Genomic DNA, 24,586 nt, shown 5'->3' on the forward strand with positions numbered 1-24,586 from the left:
AGTGAATGTCTTACCTATTTTAATTAACTAATTAATTAAAATTAAAGTAATTAACTTTAAAAAATACATTTCTACACATTATGCAATGCTAACCTAATAGTCATTTAAAAATAAAATGAAACTGACACCCTGAAATAGTGTTTTAATTTTTCCTTTTTATTGTTTATTCTAGATCATGATTGTATAGTTAATCTCATTAACAATTAATAACCTTTTGAATTTTGGGTACTTTATGCATATATTAAGTACTAAGTTTACTTTTATTGTTCAAAACGGATTACTTTTGTAACAAGGAAACTATTAGAGTTAATACCATGTGCCTAAATCATTCCCTACCACCAGTGAAATGATTGTATTCAAAATCTAGACTGGCTTATTCTAGTTTTTTTAGTTTAATGGGCCTTTTGTGGGATCTACAAAAGGCCAAGTTGCTGTTTTGTGTTGTTGTTGTTTTTTTCATTTTCTATTGGAGTATAAGATACATACCCCAAAAATACATATGTTGTAAATGTATAGCTTGGTGAATGTTCATAAACTGAACACCCTCATGTACACAGCATTAAATCAAGAAATAGAACAGTGCCAGCACTTCAGAATCACCCCATTCCTTCCTTTCACTCCCCCTCCTCCTAGAGTAATCAATAGTGTGACTTCTAAGAGCGTAGCTTAGTTTTGCCAGGTTTTTTTTTCCACTATATAAACTAATCTTATAGTAATGTCTTTTGTGTCTGGCTTCTTTTACTCAATACTATCTGTAAGACTCATCCATATTGTTGCATGTAGTTATAAGTGAATCATTCACATAGCATTGCATTGTGTAAATATGGCACAATTCATTAATATATTCTATTATTGACAGATGTTTAGATAGCTTCCTGCAGGGACCGGGCCAAAACCGGCAGTCCAACATCCCCCGAGGGGTCCTGGATTGCGAGAGGGAGCAGGCCAGGCTGAGGGATTCCACTGGTGCCTCTAGTCAAATATAAGCTCCTCAGCGCGGTGCTCATGTCTAACTTGCTTGGACTGGACACCACATCTCACCCCACCAGAACCAGATTTTCCTTGATCTTTTCTTTATGCATCCACCTCTCCCTTTTTCCTTCTCACACCACACGCCCACCAACCTGGTGTGTTTTCCCCTGAAGGTTCTAGACCAGGACATGGGGTGTAACTCCCCAGATCAGGAGCTACGTGCTGGAGCCAATAGACCACATAGACATCACATGGCAGCCCCATGGGAAAGCAGGGATCTATAGCCTCTACTCCATCTTTTTCCATTCAAAGAGGCAACAGATGCCTTAGTTTATCTCTCAGCAGCTCACAAAGATTAAGGAAACCAAGGATTGATTGCCTATCCCAGGAAATTATGGCTTTTCTTTTCTAATATCCATTTTAAACAACAACAAAGTTTCAGAATGACTGGACAACCAAGGGGTTACACACAGTCCCAAAGTCCTGGTGCATTTGTGGGTGATGGCTTTGACAGGGCAGACTATTTCCTTTTGGTAACTAATTGTATGACCCCGGGTTGTTTTGTCTTGTTTTATAAAAGAAGCAAAATGATACATGACCACAGAAAACAGGCCAATTAGCTGTTAGAAAACATGAAAGGAAAGGAGGAAGAGACGAGAGACATTTCCAGAGCTAGAAGGAGAACGTGGGATGCAAATGCCATGCTGGGAGGGCAGTTTAAGAACTTGGGGGTGACCAGAACCACTGAAGAATGACTTAAGGACTCCCCTGTGGAACCCAGGAGACTATACAAGCTGCCAGATCTGTCGGCTCTGAGAGAAGCACTTTTAAAATATATATACATTTTTATTGATTTCAGAGAGTAAAGGAGAGGGAGAGAGAGAGATATAGAAACATCAATGATGAAAGAGAATCATTGATTGGCTGCCCCCTGCACGCCAGCAATTCGGGCATGTGTCCTTGACCGGAATTGAACCTGGGACCCTTCAGTCTGCAGGCCGAGACTATCCACTGAGCCAAACCAGCCAAACCGGGCTGAGAGAAGCACTTTTACCTACAGTGGAAGGAAGTCCTGAACAGTTCAGCAAACAAAACAAACTAAACAAACAGAAAAACTGTTCTTTCTCTAGGAACTAGGAATGAGCAGAAGTTGGAGGCACAAACTGAGGCACCCTGGGAGCCAGCCTAAGGAAGACTTGTTAACTGCCAGGGGAAAGCAAAGAGAGCGCCCGGGGAAAAAGCTATTTATCTTTTTTTTTTAAATATATTTTATTGATTTTTTTACAGAGAGGAAGGGAGAGGGATAGAGAGTTAGAAACATCGATGAGAGAGAAACATCGATCAGCTGCCTCCCGCACACTCCCTACTGGGTATGTGCCTGCAACCAAGGTACATGCCCTTGACCGGAATCAAACCTGGGACCCTTCAGTCCTCAGGCCAATGCTCTATCCCCTGAGCCAAACCGGTCAGGGCAAGGCTATTTATCTTATGCTCTAGTCTATGTCAAGCCAACTTCATGTGAAGCCACTTACCAAAAATATCTGGAAAGTCACTTAGCTTCAACTTGAATTTTACATATGAAGAAACCGAGGCCCTAAAAAGGGAGTACTTGTGTAAGGTGGTTTGATACACCTGATGTGCTGGGTGGGATAACTGGTGAGTGTGGCCATGGCAATGGACAGAGGGAATAAAGTACCATCAGAAAAGATGAAGTGAGAAAAGGCTGTGCACCCAGGAAGAGGATTTTAGATGAAAAGCCCATGTTCACCACCTCTTTATTATGACCCTGGGCAATAGCAACCAGGGGTAGAGCAAGAGGAAAATATAAGGAAAGTAAAGCCTTCAATTTGGGGGCTATCTGGTAGAATTCATACCAAAGGACATCTCACGTGTATTTGATAACCCCAAATACATTTACAGCAGAAGTTGAAAAATCAAATGCCTTTAAGTTAAGGTGAATATGTGAACGAGAGTGTAGGACAACTGGGTCTGGTCAGACTGGCAAAGGGAAGGCTCCACATAAAGGAATTCACATGCAATTTTTAAAAATCACTGGCCTTGCCAAAGGAAACACAGAGGTGGGCCCATTTCCATGTCAACAGTTTGCAAACACTGTTTTACATGGTGTTAAAACATAAACCCTCTTCAGAGATTTTAAAGGCTAAATGAAATATTTTTAATCTGAAGAGACCCATGAAAAGCCACTTTCAGTTTAAAAGATGATTCCAACTTTTAAATGAAAAACAAAAAGTCCTGATATTTTCCCCATCTGCATATTGAAAGGGGGACATTTTAACTTGTATGAGATGGTGTGTATCCCCCCCAACCCCACCCCTTGGAAAAAAGGAGGAGATATTCTTTACCTCCAATAATACATGGTGTTTGAAACATTGTAGAAATGGTACTTAAATGTTTGTTGAGTGAATAAATGGGGTTATAAGTAAAGCAAAGCACTAGTGAAAGACCTTACTCTGGAGGTTATAAAACAGAGGGGGTTGATCTCCAGCTCTAACCCTCCTCTTTCCATTCAGGATTTATCTCCCACATCAAACATCTGTGTAGGAGGCCAAAGACTTCAGTGTTATGACCTTCCTCATCTCATTGCTCTAGAAGAGCACAAAGAACATGGGCAGCCTCCCAAGAACAGTTATGACAGAACTCGCTCCCAGGGGGTATCCAAGCGGACTTGGTCCTTTGGGAATGAGGCAAAGGAACTTCAGAGCTCACACTGATAACTATTCCACTCTCTGAGTTCATGGTTTGGAGTACAAAGAGATTTGTACCTCACAGATTTGTTAGGAATAAGTAATATTGTGTATGTAAAAGGCTTAATGTAGTGCCAGGCACATAGTAAGTGAAACTGTGAACTCACTGAGCTGTAGATATTATAATTATTTATTATTGAAATAGTAGGTGGAATTTTTTTAAATTGCCCTCACTAGGGTGGGTATGGGGAATTAGGATAAACTGAAAGGCTGAGAAAAAACAAAAATATTTCAATAGCTGTCTATAAAATCATTTTGGAAAAGTTAGGGGTAGATAAGTGCTTAAACGACCAAAATTCCTTTCATTTACATATAAATCCTTATTTATGCATGTACACACTTATATATGCATAGAGTTCCCCTGGAGGAATAGTTCGCAGGCAAGAGTGGTTACCTTCAAGGAAGACTTGTACTAGGAACAGCATCCAGGGAAAGACTTAAAAGTTTTGCCATCTGTGTCTACATTATCTATTAAAAATTCACAATTTATTTTTAAATTAAATGTTGTTCATCTAAAATCTCTTCTAAGTTTTGCTGAGCTTGGGTGAATTGTGAAATTGAGAATGTCTGCTTTCAACTTTCCTTGTCAGAGCCCTGATACCGCCCCCTAGCGCCTGATACCCACCACTGTAGCTGCTTCCTGCAGCCTGAGCTGGGCTCACTGTTCATCTCACCAATAGTCACCAGGTTACTCCTATATGTAATTAATGCATTAACCAACTAAACTAGTACCTACTAGGATACTCCAATGCTTTAATGGTCAAAAATCTAGTTACTATGAAGAATGGCATTACCTCATTCCTCACTCTTGCTGGGCAGGTGAAATATTAGATTATTTATATTACATATACTCATCCATCATCCTTCCTTTTTTTCCATTTTAAACTTGTCCATTATCAGAAACAAAAGGACTTTTCTACTTTCTCAGTGCTATATCAAGTACACATTATTTAAACAATTAAATGTTCATTGATTCATCATTTGCTACAGTAATGTTCTTCTTTGCATATGTTGAAATGGAGACTATTGTCCCAAATACAAAATTTACTCCTGTGCTTTTATTTTGGGTAAGAGTGTGAACTTGGCTTCAGGCTTTTTAGTTGTTCTCTAGGCTATTTACTGTCCTGTAGTACATTTTGAAAAGTAATGTTCTAATTACTTTTAAAACAATGTGTTCTTATTATAAAGACATTTTGGAAAGTACAGTAAAACATAATGAATAAAATAAAAGCAAGTCTTAATTCCACATGAGCAGATAACTACTGTTACCAGTCTATACGTTTTTATACATAGTATTTTCTCTGAATTTTGAAGTCTCTAAAGTACATTTCCACTATCATGGGTAAATGTTAAAAGTCTGCCGTGGTTAAACATTGCAAAGATATTTTTATTAAAAACGCCTGTATTAGAAACTGCAAGGCATGTTTTGGATATAAGGGAAGAAGGAAGTTTTAAACATACCCACTAATTCAGGGTTGTATGGGTTCTTTCAGCAAATGCTGTATCTGTGTTCCGTTATGTAACCGCTGGACGTATATCACACATGACACTCAGGCTGACTTCCAGGGCAAAGCCTCCTCACCCAGTAATCTTGTACCCTGGCCTTGGACAAATATTTGGGCATGAATGGAATTTGTAGGGTCCTTGACAGGTGGCTTATGTAAATAATGGTGCATAATCCCAGGCAAGGAAGAAGTGAATCAGAATCAGGGACCCAGGAAGGGCAAAGAGGGGCTGTGAGCAGGTCATTTGAAGCCTGAGTGGTGACCTCATTATTATTGTTTACTTTTTCTTATTTTACTTCTCGTTGTTTTCACCCATTTGGGAGAACAATCTCGATCACCTCCTCCCGTCATCTCAGCAAAAGGCAGCTTCCCAAGCAGCAGGCAGGCCTCAATAAAAGGCTGGTGGGCGTGTTCCCCGCCCGAGGCCCGCAGTTGGACCGCGAGGAGGCTGGGGAAACCATCCCACACTGGAGCGGCGAGTATAAAGAGCCCGGCTGCAGCCGCGGGGCAGCTCTGGGCTTCGCAGGGGCACACGCAGGCCTCCTAGGTCCACATCCGAGCCGAATTTCAGTCCGGACACCACGAAGATGGCACCCATTGGGGGCAAAAAGGCCAAAAAGGTGAGTCTTGGGGAACCCAGGGCGCTCTCCGTCCCAGTCAAGAGTCCGGGTGGCGCTCCACCAAATCCGAATCTCCCACCCTCGGGAGTGCAGAGGCGTCCTCGAGCCCGGCTGTGAGAAGGTGCTCCCAGAACGTCTCCTGCAAGACCCAAGGAGCCTCTGAGCCCCTCATTCCTGCCCACGTCCACGGCACTCCCTAGATCTCTTGACTCCCCACTCGAGGGCGCCCCCAGAGCTCTGAGACTCCCAACATTTCCTGAGTCCTGCATGCACTCTCCCAGAAGGGCAGCTCCAGACTCACAGGCGGGACTTCTCTCCCCGGGTTCCAATGTGTCTGCCCTCTCGAAGCCGCAGCCGCTGCCACCAACCCTGCACGTGCGCCCCTCTGCACCCTGGACCAGCCCCACAGGCTGGCGCGGGCTCGGGCTCTGACAGTTTCCAGCATGCGCCTCCCCACTGTGGGGTCTCCGGGTACCTCCCTCCTTCAGGGTCATATTTGCAGCTTGGTTGGACAATGGTACGTTTTCTCCCACAGTTTGGTTTCAGCGATGAAGACAAAGTGCACCAGGAGGGCCTCAAAAATGGGCACAGAGGCCGTAAGATACTGTGGAAGGGCTGTTATTAAGATTTTTAAAACAGCATCTCCAGCACCTGATTAATAACAAGCACATATCTTCCCTTGTTGGACCAGTGTTCTGGTTCAGGCTCTCAGCCGTCCTCTAGTTTGGTGGAAGATGGATGGAGACTGACCTCAAGACTATGGCTGGGTGTATGGGAAGAAAAGGATACAGGGAGAGGGAATATATTTGACCTTTAGTTGTCAAAGCACTCAGCCAGAGGCTGGAGGCCTGGGCGGGGGGGGGGGGGAGGGGCCCCCCGGGGGTTGGGGGTAGGGGGCGGCCAGGCCAACTGTACCTGCTTAGCTGTGAGGACCATGAGGGCAGGTCCAACTCACATCCTCTCATTGCCAACCATCCCCCCAAATTAAAAAGACCTCCACAAAAGAAAAAGGCTAACTCACTTAAAATTTTTAAATGCCATGCAGCATTAATAGATGCTGAAGAAGATGTTGAGAGGCAAATGATTAGAGACTATCACCAGTTCAATTGGGTTGAGAATCTTTGCCAATCCATAAATCTACTAACGGAATAGTTGATGTATACTGGAAAGAATGATTCCTACAGAGATTTAAAAAATGTTTTTTTGGTTTGGCTCCATTCTCATAGCCATAGATTCTAACCAACTGCAAACTCAGAAAATGAAACATTTTAAAGGATTATATAAGCAAAAGATAGACATAAAATGGAAAAAAAGTTTCTTTGGTGACCTTATTTCCATGCATATGCCAGTGTTAAAACATAGACAATAATATGTCTATACTTTTGAGTTTAAAATTATAATATAAGTTACAAAGCTAACATATGTTCATTGTAAACAGCTTGGAAAAGACTTATGAACACCATCTGCTACATCTTAGTGTATATTCTGCTAGTTTGTTGTCTTGGAAAATATGTACTTTTATACAAAAATGGTCTGATATTACAGATACTGTTTTGTAAGACTTTTTCACAAAACAATATCTTGAGAATTTTTATAAATTTTTAAAATGTATCTTTATTGTTGAAAGTATTACAAATGTTCCCTTTGTTTTATTTCCCATTGACCCCCTCCTCCCTGCACCCGCCCCTCCGAGGCCTTCACCACTCTTGTCTGTGTCCATGACTATGCATATAATTTCCCTGGTTAATCTCTCCTCCCCCACCCCTACCTTCCCTCTGATGTTCCTCAGTCTGTTCTATGCTTCCAGGCCTTCACCACTCTTTTGTCGGTGTCCATGACTATGCATATAATTTCCCTGGTTAACCTCTCCTCCCCCACCCCAACCTTCCCTCTGATGTTCCTCAGTCTGTTCTATGCTTCTATGTCTCTGGATCTTTTTTGTTCATCACTTTATTTTGTTCATTAGATTCCACATACCAGTGAGATCATGTAACACTTATCTTCTCTGATTGGCTTATTTTGCTTAGCATAAAACTCTCTAGGTCCATCCATGCTATTGCAAATGGTAAGAGTCATATATGACAAACCTACAGCCAACATCATACTCAATGGGCAAAAACTAAAAACATTTCCCCTAAGAATAAGAACAAGACAGAGATGTCCGCTTTCACCACTCTTATTCAACATAGTACTGGAAGTCCTAGCCACAGCGGTCAGACAAGAAGAAGAAATAAAAGGCATCCAAATTGGAAAGGAGGAAATAAAACTGTCATATTTCACAAATGACATGATATTGTACATAGACAACCCTAAACACTCCACCAAAAAAACTACTCGATTTAATAAATGAATTTGGCAATGTAGCAGCATACAAAATTAACACCCAGAAATTGATGGCATTTTTATACACCAATAATGAACTCTCAGAAAGAGAAATGAAAAAAAACAATCCCATTTACCATTGCAACAAAAAACTTAAGATACTTAGGAATAAACTTAACCAAGGAGGTAAAAGACGTGTACTTGAAAAACTCCAGGATGTTGAAAAAAGAGATGAAAGAAGATATAAACCATATAGAAGAATATACCATGTTCATGGATTGGTAGAATCAACGTCATTAAAATGTCCATATTTTGAGAATTTTTTTCATAGCACATTCCACTTTTTAAAAAAAAGCTGTTTAGCTTTGGAACAAAAATGTCTGAAGTTCAGGTAATTAACAAATGCATTAGAATCTAAGACATTGTTTTTCCAGATGTAATTGTTCAACCAATTTATGAACAATATGGTAATGGAATCACCACTAACCACTCCACCAGCAAATATTAAATTCTTAGCTATGCTTTGTATTTAAATGTTTGTGGTACTAGAGTTTGAAAACACATGCATGTTCAATGAGAGTTGCTAAGTGACTGAACAGAAATATCATGAGTTATTTCAATCAAATGAAAGTTAGTAGCAAGTCATATCTCATTTATTTGATTTTTGTTTGTGTTTTTATATAACTGCACTGACTAGCAATATGTGTGTGTGTGTGTGTGTGTGTATTTCTTGTTAATTGGGTCATAAAGTTGTGTTAAGATGTGGCATTTAGGTACATTGAACTCATGACTTATTTGGATTTCAAAATTACATGTGATCAATTCTGTATTGTTGTAGTGGTTTTGTTATCTCATGGATTTTTATGCTTGAAAATTTTTCTAGCTGGAAGGGATATTAGGGAACATATAGCATGACCCTTCTATTTTATTGCTTTAAAGTGAAAATGTTAGTTGTGTCTTCTCTCTGAGCACTAGCTGACCAGATGGCACTGGAAAGGGCAATGGAGGGAAAGAGGATTAAAATGAGGGAGGCTCCAAGAAGGTGGATGCAAAATCTTATGAATGGCTCCACCAAATTTATGTAACCCTTGTTATTACATCAGCATTTGTTTTACCCACTGTTATTGGTAATAAATGGAACACAATAGGTAGGTACATTCCAAGTTATAACTTTCATAGTCTTTTCAGGCTGTCCCACCCTCCTCACTCCCATTTAAAATCGAATCTAGATAACACTTATGAATAAGAATCAGGAGGCCCTATACTCCCCACCTGGCAGACTTTGTGTAAATTTTTAGATTCTGGGCCTTAATGCTTCATTTATAAAATCAGGGAAAATGACCAAATTGAATGCAGGTGTTTTTTATTGTTAAAGTCTATGATTCCTTTAAATTAAAAAGAAATGGTTACACTAGAAAATTACTTTCTAATTTACAAAGCCCTTTAAAAATATTCAGGTCAGCCCAGCTGGTGTAGCTCAGTGTTTGAGTGTTGACCTATGAACCAAGAGGGCACAGGTCAATTCCGGTCAGAGCACATGCCCAGGTTGTGGGCTCAATCCTCAATAGAAGGTGTTCAGGAGGCAGCCAATAGATGATTCTCTCTCATCATTGATGTTTCTATCACTTTCTCCTTCTCCCTTTTCTGAAATCAATAAAAATATATTTAAAAAAATAAAGAAAAATATTCAGTTCAAAATATATCTATTAAACAATAATGTCTGGGTAATTATTGCACAGTACTGTAAATGATTGGAATAGTATGGAGATTGGGCTGGAAATCAGTTTACAAATACTTTATTTACTTGTCTTTCTCCTGTCCTTGTCATGTCACACTTGTAGAGTGCAACACGCATACTCATAACCTCTTGGACAGCATAACATAGCTGCTGTTGCAGAAACTGAGTATTAACACCAAAGATAGAAGACTTTAAGGGATTTGACCACCTTTGAGGTTGTATCCTTTCCTTCTGTCTTTATCAAGTGTCTTCTGACTTTTCAGTCTTCAAAATGCCTTACTAGTATTATATGCCACTTCAACTTTGTCAATTTTAATCATCTCCTTAGTTTATCTATAGAAGAAGAAAGACTAGCCTACACCATTTGAAGAATGTGTGCTTAAGTTTTCATTTGAGGATTTAGAACAAAACCTGTTCATTTAATCCTTCTTCAGGTATTTCTTCAAACATAACATCTTCCCACATTCTTCAAAACTCTTTAACGTGTCCTGAAAGACCACCACCCCCGACACATGCATACACAAATGTTCATTATATGAGCATGTTGGCTGTTTGCCTTATAGATAGTACCATGAATTTATAAACTATACATTGTACTTTCTTAGAATTCTATAGAAATAACATTTCTCAAGAATATGATAGCAAAAGTTAAAGATAAATTGTCTATAAGTTAAAGATAGAAAATTGTCTAAAAAACTCAAGTAGCTCCTTTTCCCCCCTCATCTGTAATTTCAGGGCATCCTCGAACGTTTAAACTCTGGAGAGGTTGTGATTGGAGATGGAGGGTTTGTCTTTTCACTGGAGAAGAGGGGCTATGTGAAGGCAGGCCCCTGGACCCCGGAAGCTGCTGTGGAGCACCCAGAAGCAGGTTGGTGCCTTGCTCTATTTCAGGGGTGGGAACGTCCAGCCTGCGGGCCATATAAGGCCTGCAAAGTCATTTGGTCTGGCCCTTCCAAGGCATTAGGGGTGAGTTAATTAAGTGTTTGACCAAATATAGCAGGCTAATTTTTAAGTTGATAATTTTGTATGCTATTAATATCCAAATGGCCCTTGTCAGAAAAAAGGTTCCCACCCTTGCTCTATTTGAACTTTTCATAAAAGAGCACTATATTGACTCAAGTCTAGGTGCATACCATCAAACAGATACATTCATGCCACATTTTCCAAATATTTATTAATGCCTGCTGGGCACTGTGCTACATATGTAAGTATGGATCCACGTGTTGGATAAGCAAAACAGTCCTCTTTGTTACTGTCACCTGTGTTTACCACTTGGTCCTGACCCTCACTGTAGATAAGTCTAGTACCTGGCTCTCTGCCTTCCTCTGCCCCTCTCCCCCTCACCTCTCTAGGTGACTTCAGTGCAGCACTTTCTGCTAGTGCCTTGATTTCCTCCTCGTCTCCAACAGAACTCTTCCTCCACCCACCCCCTCAGCAGCCCACTCCTAGACCTTGCCTTCATCAATAGCTGTCCGTCCATCTCTGAAATCTCAATTACCAGCACTCACTCTTTGACCACCACCTCCTATCTTTTCTGCTCACTCTCTCTAACACTGCCACTCCCAAATCTCATCAAAACCCTCAGTCTTTCTTCCCTCCCACTTTAGTGCTTATTACCCATTCTCCTGCATATGTCCACCTTCTCTCCTTAACCACTTTAAGTTAAATGGTACATGGTACAATATCAATCATGGCCTTACAGATAGGCCCTCCTCCGCTGTATAGATGCCAGCTAGTTAACTGCATTGTATACTAGCCCACCCTATTTAAATTTGACTATCTATCTATCCTGCACCTGTACCCATACACCTATTCTCACTTACTTTTTTGACCACAATTCTTTTATGACTAGGAGGGAGGTGGGATGGAACCTGAGGGAGTTTATATGTACATAGATAATATCTCCCAGTTATATATGCATAGAACATACTTAGATATTACCCTTGTAAATTTACTTGAGAAATGCAAGTCTTTGGGATTCCATAGCAAACTCTAAAAAGGTCAAATAAAATTCTGCAGTATTTCTTCAGTGGGATAATAAATTTACAGCAAAATCATTTGGGGGCAAAATGTGACCTAAACTAATGTGAGGATATTTATAACCGTATTCCCTTTAGTGTGGTTAGTCATATATTTTGATGTAAAATAAGTATTAATGTGTTTGATTAGGGGGCGGCTAATGAGTGTTAGATAATATATAGCATATATACTGTAATCGCTTTCTAAAATCCCCAAAATTCTGAACTCCAAAGTGCATTTAGTCCTAGAATGCCTTGGATAAGGGATTATAGACCTGTAGCATAACTTTCCCTTCCTTGCCGTTTCCAGCACTAAAAAGTGAAGCCCAGGTACCAGTCCTACAAAAATATTTCAGGTGTAGTCCAATTTTCTGGGAAGTTTTTCAGGGTCTACCTCAATTCTAGCTTTCACCCAGCTTAATTTAGAAAAGCACCTGCAGGTACACACATTCATTTACATAAAATAGCATGAAAACTGACCACCGCTCTCTTTCAGAGCATGAATTCTTTAAACACCTTTAATTTCCCCAAAATGCTAAATACATCTGATGTCCTGTGAGGCACATAGAAGACTATCTAGCAAATAGTGATGATAATGATGATGATTTGCCTTTATGGTTAAAAAGAATACAATTTAATTAAAGTGACTACAGAATTCATGTCTTTCTGTATTTTCTCAATTAACAGATAAATGTATCACAAGAAAGGTCTTTTCTAATTATTTAGACATTAAAAATGGACATTTGTCCTCAAGAAACCCCAGTCCTGTAGGACACACAGACTCATGGAATTCTGAAACTCCCTTTGCCTTGTAGAGATAAAGAAATTGCTGCCTTGATGGGGTAGGTAAATGACTTGCCCAACATCACACAGTTCACTGTAGCTGCATCAGGAAGATTCCAGGTTCACTGACCTCTTGTGCCTATGCTCTTTCCCCCTACACACAGTGCCACATTAAAAAATGGTGAGGATGTAAGAATTTGTAAGGATACCCACTCAGCAACTTAGTCAAGAGACTGGGTAACATTTAGCGTCTATGATGCTAAGATAAAACTAATATAACGAAGTTTAAAACCATAGGATGAATATAATTAATTAGTATAGGTTGTGATCTTGTCCTAGGGACCAGTCACACCCTATTATTTGTTAGAGAAGGAAGACGCAGGAGTCTTATGATGAAAGAAAACAGAAAATAGAAATTGAAAGGATACCCAAAAATTACCAGACTAATTCTCCTATTGAAGTTCATGTCAGAAGTTGTAGTTCTTGTACCCAGTGGAATCAGCATTGAATTCAGCAAGGAATTGGGGTTTGCTGGGTCTGGATGGGCTTGGGGCATTGGATTCATAAAAATTGACCCCCAGTGAGTCTCTGTGTGGGTACATTTTGAAAAGCCCTTCAATTTTAAGAAGCATGGTGGGATAATCAAATCAACTAAGAATAAGGAGTTGGGTCACTGCCCTCTGGAAAAATCTGATAAAAATGTGTGGACCCTCTGCACTGTGAATGTACAGCTACACAAACAATTTGCATACCATTCCAGGATTTTTTTGCAGAGCCTCTGGAATACACCCAAGGACAACCTGGGTGGGCTTCCTGTTTATAAGCTGTGTGGCTCTGGTGTATAGGCACCTGGTCTACAGGCTCTGCACCCCTGCTCCAGCCGCAACAGCTCATCTGATTCATACATGGGGACTTGGTTCTGTTGCTAATTAAAATAAGTACAAACCCCTTAATTTAGGCATCCTTTTAAATTCCCATTGAGAACTAAAGTTTCCATGATTTAAAAACAAAGATTTGGCTTCAAGCTTAGAAACCCATTTTCTGAAATTCAAAAGCTTTTTTTGCCTCACTTATTTGTTCATTTAAAAAAAAACACTGAGCTTCCTATGTTCTCTGGTCTAGTAGGCACCTGGGATGCAAAGATGCCAGACTCATCTCCAGTCTTAGCCCCTAAGGGCTAAGAACTCCAGTGTCCTATTAACTTCCTGGCTTCCAGGATAGTTGCTTCCAGACCTTTGGATTTTATAGGCCTCTGGAATTTCGAAATAAATGTCAGGGGCTGGTACTGGATTGCTGATTTCTTACTTTGCCCAGTTAATTCCCCTGACAATGCAAATACCAGCTAAGTCTACCATTTTATAAAATGAGCATTTTCCCCACTCTCTAGGAATGGTGGTTCTCAACAAGGCTAAAAATAAGAATTAGTTGGGAAACCTTTAAAAAAAAAAGTCTGTGCTTGGTCCCAAACCAATTAAATCAGAATATCTGTGGGATTACCCTCACATTCATAACTTTTTAAAAGCTTACAGGGTATCTAGTGGGCAACCAGGGGTTAGGATCACTATTTTAGAGCAAAGGATATATAATTCTTTAACTTGAATACACTTTGTTACATGGAAAAAATTTCTATCATGTTTCCTCTAACCTGGGAAAGCTTTGCTTTTTGGCATTCATTATGGACATGTTTGAACCTTGCTCCAATTCTTATCCCACTCATTTTTCAGAAACGCTGAGCTAATCACATCACTCCATTGCTTACAAACTGTTGGCAACACTTGTGGTCTGGAGCCTAGACTCCTTGGGATGATGTGCTATGCCATTCATACTGTCTGCCAGTCCACCTTTCCAACTGCATCTACCGCCACTTCTCCAACACATCCTCAACTCCAGCGGCTCAGATTACCTGCTGTTCCCCCAAAGGCCACGCTTGTTTCCGTATCCTTGTCTTTGCTCAGGCTGTACCCTCTGTAGAGAATGCCCTTCCCTACCTCCTCACCTGGCAAAAATGCTAAAATGATTACCCCTCTCTGGGACCTCCCTCTTTTCTTCACCCCACTCCATGGTAGACATCTCTTCTTCCTGGCAAGAGACCCCAGATCCACCTCTCAATTATCCCACAGGAGGCATGAATGCCAAGCAACCAAGAATTTAAGGAGATGTTTTCATATTTATCCTAGAACTTGGGTTAATAAACTGATAGCAATTAGTGCCTTTCTTATTGAATCTCCCAGTTCGCCAGCTTCACCGAGAATTCCTCAGAGCTGGATCCAATGTCATGCAGACCTTCACCTTTTATGCGAGTGAAGACAAGCTGGAGAACAGGGGGAACTATGTGGCAGAGAAAATATCCGTGAGTAAACCATACAGGGCGTTCTCAAAAGAGTGCAGAAGACACACGTCATCCGCAAAGTTCTGACAGAGAAAAATGTTGAGCCTCTGCAGAGTTTTGTCTTATTTTAAATAATACAATAATGAGATATGTGTGAATAATACTTGGGTTTGATCTGGAGTCTCCCAAAGTGGCAGAAAGATATTTAATGATTAATGATTCTTTCAGGCTCCTACGTGGGTATCCTTATAAATTCTTTCATTGTCAGTTGTTTTTTTTTAATGTGGTATAGTAGGGGAAAAGTCATAGGTACAAGAGGTCAGTGAACCTGGAATCTTCCTGACTCAGCTACAGTGAACTGTGTGATGCTGGGTAAGGCATCTACCTACCCTATCAAGGGGGCAATTTCTTCATCTCTACAATGAAAAGACAGTTTCAAAATTCCATGGGTCTCTGTGACCTACAGCACTGGGGTTTCTTGACGATGTGTTCATTTTTAAGGTCTAAGTAATTAGAAAAGACTTTACTTGTGTTACATTTATCTGTTAATTGAAAACATAAAAAAAAGACATGAATTCTGTAGTCACTTTAATTGAATTTTATTTTTATTTGTCTTAAAGACAAATGATCATCATTATCACCACTATTCTTCTAAGTGCAACTTTGGCACTGGAAGATACCAGATCTTTTTATGTAAAGACTTTTACCCTCTCGTAGATTTTTGGTATAATGTGATGTTCTAGATACCACCATTAGGTTTATTTTGTTTTCAACACTATTTTTGATGTTATTGTCATTGCACATTGCTCAGCTTGGTAATGCATTGAACCATTCCATCACTGTCATTCTCTGGAATCAAATCACTATTATAACATACAACTGAGATGGGGACATCTGAATAATAATTTTGTTTCAGTTTCACATAAAAATTTTTATTTGTCTTAAAGACAAATGATCATCATTATCACCACTATTCTTCTAAGTGCAACTTTGGCACTGGAAGATACCAGATCTTTTTATGTAAAGACTTTTACCCTCTCATAGATTTTTGGTATAATGTGATGTCCTAGATACCACCATTAGATTTATTTTGTTTTCAACACTATTCTTGATGTTATTGTCATTGCAAATTGCTCAGCTTGGTAATGCATTGAACCATTCCATCACCAGTCTTTTGGTTTTTTTTGTTTTGTTTTGTTTTTTTTCGTGGCAATATGTTTATAGATAAATTTCCTGGGACAATGGAAACTGAAGAGAAAATAAACAAATGGGATTACATCAGAATAAGCTTCTGCACAGCAAAAGAAATCAACAAAATGAAAGGGCATCCCTGTATGGGAGAACATATTTGGCAATGATACATCTGATAAAGGGTTAATATCCAAAATATATAAGGAACTCATACAACTAACAAAAGGAAGACAAACAAGCCAATTAAAAAGGAACTAAATAGACACTTCTCCAAAGTGGAAATACAGACCACCAAGAGACATATGAAAAATGCTCAAGGTCACTGATCATCAGAGAGATGCAAATTAAAACAACAATGAGGTATCACCTCATACCTGTCAGAATGGCTACCGTCAACAAATCAACAAATGACAAGTGCTGGTGAGGATGTGGAGAAAAGGGAACCCTAGTGCACTGCTGGTGGGAATGCAGACAGGTGCAGCCACTGTGGAAAACAGTATGGAGCTTCTTCAAAAAATTAAATATGGAACTGCCACTTGACCCAGTGGTCTTCTAGGAATATATCCTCCTGAGATGGGGAAGACTGGGGGTGCTGGGGTCCAACCCCAGCAGGTCCAGGGATCCCCAAAGGTGTGGACGAAGTCGGCGAATAAGGAATGACACAGAGGCAGCGTTCAGTCGATCAGCATAGCCAGGTTACTCTAAGTTTCTCAGCCAGGTTCTCTCGCTAGGTTCTGTTTCTAGGTTCTGTCTCTAGGTTTTCCAGCCAGGTTCTCTCGCTAGGTTCTCTCTCTAGGTTCTGTTGCCACATTCTCTTGCTAGGTTCTGTCTCTGGGTTCTGTGTAGGATCTCCAGCCAAGTCCTGTCTCTCTAGGTTCTGTCTCCACAACAGTCTTTTGAAAGAAGGAGCAAGTAGGCCTATGCTGAAGGTTTAACAACTAGGAACGGGAAAGAATTTAGGCAACTCAAAAGGAGCATTCAGAAAATTTGTGTTTTATTTTCAACTTATCTCCAGTTGAGGTCTTTAAACATTAATAACTGTTAGATCAGCTGCCCTCTTTGCCAGTTTTTCCACCCTTGTCAATTACTGGTATGCTTTGCTTTTTTTTGGTAACTGACATCATAAATTTTAAAAATCCTTTGATATGAAATACTGACCACCTCACTTATCTTATATAATTTTCATTCCTAATATCAGATTTCATTTCAATTCGGGAAAATACCGATTGTTTTAAAATCTGCCTCATTTTAAACCCAAGGAATAGCTCAGTGTCAGTGGAAGAGCCAACTCACTCTGTAAAGAGACTTTGATTGGTTATTTCTTTAATTTCTGATTTTTATCCAGCTCCTGATATTTCATGGAAGTCACTTCATACTTGTCATTGACAATAACAATTATTTAGGAATAAAGTTTTATAATACTAATTTTGATCAGTATAAAAATGGAGGGGGGAATTAACTTATTTCAGAAAGATCAGAGGAGGCCTTAATCATCACCATTGTTAACTAGCAAGGATTCCTGGCTTGAGTCTCATCATTCTGTTCAGAGTAGGTGGCCACAGTGTTTGAAATCACTGTACCCTATTTATATCCTTTGTAGCACTTCCCATTTATCTCATTTGTTGATCGCTTTAATGTCTGACTCTCTCACTAGACTGTAAAATCTAAGAGGGCAGACATTCTCTTGTCTCAGCATTGAGTACTCTGTGCCTAGCATAGTGCCTATTACATAATAGGTCCTGAATAAATATCTGCCTAATAAATCTATCTAATATCCATCTAATAAGTCTATCTTCCAATGTTAGTTCAAATTCTATCTCCATGTATCCTAAAATAATCAGCCCTACCCCAAGTATCACTCCATCTTCTTGGGAACTATAACACTTTCTATTTATACCCCTCATTTGGAATATCTTCAGTCGACATTTTCTAATCTATGGAGTGTTATAGGGTCATGTAGTCAAATACATTTAGAAAATGCTGTGTTAAACCAAGTTAAGCAGGTCTCTTTACTACAGAACTTCTCAGAGCCTTTTATATGTTCAGGTATATTGGCAATGTCCAAGAAGGGGATATAGTAAACAGCTACTATCTAACTTAATGGATCACAGAACTTATTTTCATGGAGCAAACCTGAAAGCCCTGTGCTAAGTTATAAAATTCTTGGTGTCAGGGACTATGTCCTATGTTTATATTTCTCTAGAACCCCTTACAAGGACCCTTTTACCTAATAGACATCCAATAAACAGCCAACATATGATTAATTAATTAGCATAATGAAGTCCGGCAAGGAAAGAAAAATTCTGGCAGCACATCATCCAAAAGAAAAAGAGAGAGAGAAAGAAAGGTAGTCAAGATCCAAGTGAAGATATTAAGTAAGCTTTTGAATATACAAATCTAGAACCTAATGGAAAGGTCAGGTTAGAGAGAGAAATTTAGGGGAGTTCTAGATATAGATGGTATTGAAGGCCCTGGTGCTGAAAAGAAGGTGTAGGTGAAGAGCAGAAGATGGGATCCTGGGTCACTCAGGGTTGAAGAGTTCAGCCTTGGGGAGGAGTGGGCACGTAACACCCCCAAAAAGCAGCCAGGGCAGTAGGAGCAACACTTAGGGAGTGTGGGAAGTTCTCAGAAGGGGAGAACTATTATTGAACATTATGTTAAGAGAAGGGGAGTGTTGATGAAAGAGGCGGGGATCCAATAGACTGAATGCTGCTGAGAGGTAGAGTAAATGAGAACAGAGAAGTGATTACTGGATTTGGTAAGATTGAGGTCACAGGTGCCCCTTCAAAAGCTGATTTAAAGGAATGGCCTTGAGGGCGGCCGATAGAAAAAGAATAAAGAGCAAACTGCAGACCCAGGCCAGTGAGGACCACTGAGGTACCTGCCACTGAACACTGGATACCACAGCTTGTGGCATCAGCTCTGCTGCTCCTGGACTCTGGATTAGTGATATCACTACATTGGCCTGATGAAAGGGAACATTGATTTATTCCTCAGATAGTGGTATGGTAACCACGGGTGCAATCTAGCAGCTGGGAGTGCTAAAAAATTATTGTGCTTGCAATATTAATGTCAAAAATTGAAAAATTGACTACTAAAATTTGAAGTTAAGAAAAACTCTAATAATGATTAAAAAAAAAAAAAGATGGACAGCCAAGTGTGCATAAATGACACTTCAATTATACCAGACTCTTCAAAGAACTTTTCACAGAAAGTGCTTGCTGCCTGTTAGCAATCATTCTTACATAAAGGTAAGATAGATTTGCAGAGAGCAGGGATCAAATGCTATACTTCCAAATTCACCTGATTAAGAGAGGAGAGTTGGGCCTCCTGGTATTCTGGTGAATCCCTAAAGCTAACATGTTCTTCCCACTTGCAGGAGCTTCCATCGTTGGTGTGAACTGCCATTTCGACCCCACAATTAGTTTGCAAACAGTGAAGCTCATGAAAGAAGGCCTGCAGGCTGCCGGGTTGAAAGCCCACCTGATGAGTCAGCCCTTGGCCTACCACACTCCTGACTGTGGCAAACAGGGATTTATCGATCTGCCAGAATTCCCCTTTGGTAAGACACACATTCTATACACTGTCTCTGATGTCTTTATGTTTAACACATTCCAAATAAATCTATAGCTCATAGAGCTGTATCATAGTAAAGAAATGTATGCCTATCTCCTCAACACTAGCTCCCAGCTTTTCTTCCTGCAGCCACAAATCCCTTTATGTTAGATAGTCATAAAAGGAAAAGAAGGTATCAGCAAACAAAGATGACAGGTGGGATCAGCAAAGATTTTCATTCTGGTTCCAGCTCTGTTGCTAAGTTGTGTAACCTTAGCAAAATTCCTTAGTTCCTCTAGATCAGCGGTTCTCAACCTGTGGGTCGCGACCCCTTTGGGGGTCGAACGACCCTTTCACAGGGGTCGCCTAAGACCATCGGAAAACACATATATAATTACATATTGTTTTGTGATTAATCACTATGCTTTAATTATGTTCAATTTGTAACAATGAAATGGGGGGTCACCACAACATGAGGAACTGTATTAAAGGGTCGTGGCATTAGGAAGCTTGAGATCTTAATTTTCTCATCAGAAAAATAAGACGGTTAGAACTAGGTAACCTCCAAGATCCTTTCCTCCTATTTTGAATGTTGCTCAGATACTCCTACTCCAGGGTTTGGGGATGGAGGAAAGATATCACTGGGCTACTCTATGACAAATTTGAATGAAGAGACCGAGCAGTGAATTGAAGGCACTCTTGCAGTCTAGGCAGAAGGATAAAGTCTTTTAGTGTGTTTTGGGAGTGGGCGTGAGTCTACCTTGAAAATCAACCCCAGAGATATCAGCAGGGCCTGAGCATGGCCAACCTCCTGTTCCATTCTAAGGTCTTTATACCATATTCTGTATCCTATAGGGACCCTCAGAGAAGTAAGATATTAAAAAATAATCACTCTAGGACAACCATGGAAGAAGAATGGCAAGACATTTGTGTTACTTATTGCTGTATAACAAATTACTGTAAAACTTTGTATCTACAATCTCATAGTTCCTGTGCATTATGAATTCAGGAACAGCTTAGTTGGGTGGTTTTTGCTCAGAGTCTTTTAAGAGGTTGCAGTCCAGACATTGGCCAGAGCTATAGTCATCTAAAGGCCTGATGGGAGCTGGGGGATCTACTTCTAAGCACTCTAGTTGACTCTTAGGAGCCTGTGTCAGTTTCTTGCTGTCTTTACTGGAGGCCTGAGTTCCTCAGCTCCTGGGTCTTTCCACTGTGGTGTTTGCGTGTTCTCACAACATGGCATCTGGCTTTCACTAGGGTAAGGGTTCCAAGAGCACAAGGCAGAGACTATGCAAGGATGAGAATATCAGAGGACAGGGTTCATCTTGAAAGCTGACTACCACAGCATTTAAAACTGGATATATATAGACACAAAGTAGCTAACAGTTTTGAAAAGTTAAGAATTAAATATTGACCACTTATTTAACTCATTTATTGAAGATTATATACTTATTATTGTTGTTCATTTAAAATATTTTTTAAGAAAGAATTTGGTCATAATGTCATTTATTGCAGGACTGGAGCCCAGAGTTGCAACCAGGTGGGACATTCAAAAATACGCCAGAGAGGCCTACAACCTGGGGGTCAGGTTCATTGGCGGGTGCTGTGGATTCGAGCCCTACCACATCAGGGCGATTGCAGAGGAGCTGGCCCCAGAAAGGGGCTTTTTGCCACCAGCTTCAGAGAAACATGGCAGCTGGGGAAGTGGTTTGGACATGCACACCAAACCCTGGATTAGAGCCAGGTAAGAACCTTTAAACTATATCTGCCAAACCAAACTCATATACATTAATTATGAATATGTCCAAGTGAGGTCATCATAAAGAGTATAACTAATTTGATGTGTGATGATAAAGAGTCAGTTCTTCTCCTTAAATTAACTCACAGATGTGTCTATAAAACATCCTGATGGAGCAATTTCTAGAGAAGACTTTAGGAATATAGAATGTAAGCAATGTAAGTTGCAGTGAAGTATGATTTCATGCTCTAGGAAAGCACCATCCATGTGGTGGACCCTAACATGGATTCTTTAAGACTTAAGTATAACAAATACTTATTAAGTGCCGGCTCTATGCCAAGCACAATTCTCAGAGCTTGGAATAGAGTGATGAATAAGGTAGAAAAAGTATTTGCCCTCAAAGCTTGCAGTCCAGTGGAGAAGATGAATAATAAACATATTTTATGTCAGGCAGTGTGCAGAGCACTAGGAGTAGAGGAATGAACAGCTGTGGTAGAAAGAAAAGAAGAGGGAAGGGAAGGGAAGGGAAGGGAAGGGGGAAAAGAAAGCCTGTGGTCTCTGGCTTAGGGATTCTCACAGTATACTGGGGAAAATGGATAAGAAAACCAATGTATTATACCGTGGTAACCGCTTTAATAATAGAAGCATGGAAAAAAATAACAATGAAGAGAAGTACTATGTTTGCCTTAAAAGAAAGATATTTTAGCAGAAGGGATGAGCTAGAGAAGGGGGTGGAGGGTGAGCACCCCAAGCAGAGGGAGCAGGTCTGCTCTGTTCAGCTGACATTAATTGAGCACAACTATGCACTAATGGCCTTTGGGGGCAAAAGGCAGAGAAGGGGTAATGAAGGATTTTTAAGAGAGCTGCTGCCCAAGCTAAATTTTGAAGGGTTAGGGCAGTGGTCGGCAAACTCATTAGTCAACAGAGCCAAATATCAATAGTACAACGATTGAAATTTCTTTTGAGAGCCAAATTTTTTAAACTTAAACTATATAGGTAGGAACATTGTTATTAACTTAATTAGGGTACTCCTAAGGCTTAGGAAGAGCCACACTCAAGGGGCCAAAGAGCCGCATGTGGCTCGCGAGCCGCAGTTTGCCGACCACTGGGTTAGGGAAACAGTCTACAGAAATGCACTCAGGTGGAAAAAGAATGGCATATTGAAAAACTATAAGTTTGAGAGTATCAGAGACAGAATTTGGTAGGAGATACAAGCCAGGAAGAGGGGGCAGCCTTTTACTCATGCTCATGAGCTAAGTATGATCTCTTCTCAATGGCAGTGAGGAGCCTGGAGGGTGGCAAGTGGTCCAGGACAAGATTTGCAAGTTAGCAAGTTTTAATAGCCTTAAAACGGAAACCTGTGAGGAAGCCTTTGCTAGAATACCAGATGTGATGAGGCCTGAGCTAGAGGAGACAATGGAGAAAGAAGAAGGAGGCAGGTCCACGGAGTGAGAGTGTAGAAGTGATGCTGGTGTGAGAAGAGCAGCAAATGTGGGCTCAGCTGGTCATGAGGAAATGATTGGGGAGGTAGGGTAAGTCTGATTCTTAGCTTCTGATCCCTATGCATATGTTAAAAGAGGAAATTCAAAATAATTTTAGACATATAGATTCTGAGGGGAGAAAAGTTTGAGTGCAAATTAATGCGTGTGTTTTAATGGATATATAGTCTCAAGAGTGCAAAGAGGGTGCCGTGGAGGTATTCTACTTCAGTGACAGAGATCGGCTCAGGGCCGAGTCTAATATGTGTTTTGTTCACCCAGGGCCAGGAAGGAATACTGGGAGAACCTTCGGATAGCCTCAGGCAGGCCGTACAACCCTTCAATGTCAAAGCCGGATGCCTGGGGAGTAACCAAAGGAACCTCCATGCTGATGCAGCAGAAAGAAGCCACAACTGAGCAGCAGCTGAGAGAGCTCTTTGAAAAACAGAAATACAAATCTGCGTAGTAGCCTCAGTGGAACCCAATTTTGTGAATTCTTCTATGCTTGGGCCACAGTTCTTAAAAATAAGGAAAAGATGGTTAAAATACAATGCTCCTATTAACGCCAGCCTATACATAAAATTGGTATGAGCTGAACAAAATAGAATTACAGACAGCACTTGACAATTTTAAAAGTATGTTTTAGAAATTTCCTTAGAAGCAAAATAAGTACGAAGTAAATCTTAAGCAGGTTTACTAAGAACCCACTGTGTAGAAGGCATTAAGGAAATCGCTGTGGCCAAGGAAGAGTAATTCTGACATTAATCCCGACTTCAAGAAGCTTGCAGGCTAGTGAGGAGGATTAGACATGAACTGTCATAAATGGCTCCGTGACCAGATTGGGACAGATAAAGTGATATAGGGAAGTGACTTCCAAGCTCCTTCGAACATGACCCTTAGCAAGAAATACAATTTCATATAATGACCCAGTAAGGCACATACCATACAACCACTGAAATAAAATGTGTGGTCTATTCTGGTATTTTGTGTTCTATTTCTTTCCATCTTATTTTATTAATAAAACATGCTGGTCAAGATCCTTCAAATTGATTTTATGATCCATTTACAGGTTTTGGCCCATAGTTTGAAAACCACTGCTATGGGACACTTCAGCTATGGGGACTTCCCTATTTAAGTTTACTCTTAGATCACTGATCAATAAGTATCCAAAGCCCAGAGTCCTGCTCTCAGAGTTCCAGAGTTGTTTTCTTTTTGCTGATCCATTTCTACCGCTAAGAAACGTACCAGCCAATAGGGAGGGGGTGAGAAGGGATTGGTGTCTAGGCCCTCTCCATTCTACCCCAAACTGAATCCACCTAGATGCCTCCAATAGTCAAGCCTGAAGAGCAACAAGCGTGTGTTACTTTGGTAGCTTAAAAAAAGGATAATTTAGAGAAAAACAAAAAAAGAAATTCTCCAAACTCTATCCAGGTTTCCTAGATGGATAAATATGTTTTTACCTGATAATATCTATGCTCTTATGAGAGCCCAAGCCGGAAGATGCAAGACCATTAGAATAACCAGGGCTACCCTTCATGTATTAGGAAAGAGTTCATGCTGCTTTATAAACAT

The 24,586-nt window shown here is 40.3% G+C and overlaps 1 protein-coding gene across 1 annotated transcript; it reads left to right on the forward strand.

Moving 5' to 3' along the window:
• The first annotated feature begins 5,435 nt into the window (after positions 1 to 5,435).
• On the forward strand, positions 5,436 to 23,996 carry BHMT (betaine--homocysteine S-methyltransferase). The gene is made up of 6 exons (XM_014550645.1): positions 5,436 to 5,862; positions 10,658 to 10,790; positions 14,955 to 15,136; positions 19,589 to 19,805; positions 21,314 to 21,542; positions 23,297 to 23,996. Exons 1-6 carry the CDS (start codon positions 5,830 to 5,832, stop codon positions 23,478 to 23,480), a joined length of 978 nt encoding a protein of 325 aa, XP_014406131.1. The 5' UTR covers positions 5,436 to 5,829; the 3' UTR covers positions 23,481 to 23,996.
• Positions 23,997 to 24,586: the final 590 nt, after the last annotated feature.

This window comes from Myotis brandtii, unplaced genomic scaffold (genome assembly GCF_000412655.1).
Source record: "Myotis brandtii unplaced genomic scaffold, ASM41265v1 scaffold115, whole genome shotgun sequence".
Taxonomy (NCBI): domain Eukaryota; kingdom Metazoa; phylum Chordata; class Mammalia; order Chiroptera; family Vespertilionidae; genus Myotis; species Myotis brandtii.

Coding starts and splice junctions, on each gene's coding strand:
- BHMT (XM_014550645.1), top strand. CDS start 5,830: ATGGCACCCATTGGGGGCAAAAAGGCCAAAAAG. Junction 5,863..10,657: donor GGGGCAAAAAGGCCAAAAAG/GTGAGTCTTGGG, acceptor CTGTAATTTCAG/GGCATCCTCGAACGTTTAAA. Junction 21,543..23,296: donor AAACCCTGGATTAGAGCCAG/GTAAGAACCTTT, acceptor TTGTTCACCCAG/GGCCAGGAAGGAATACTGGG.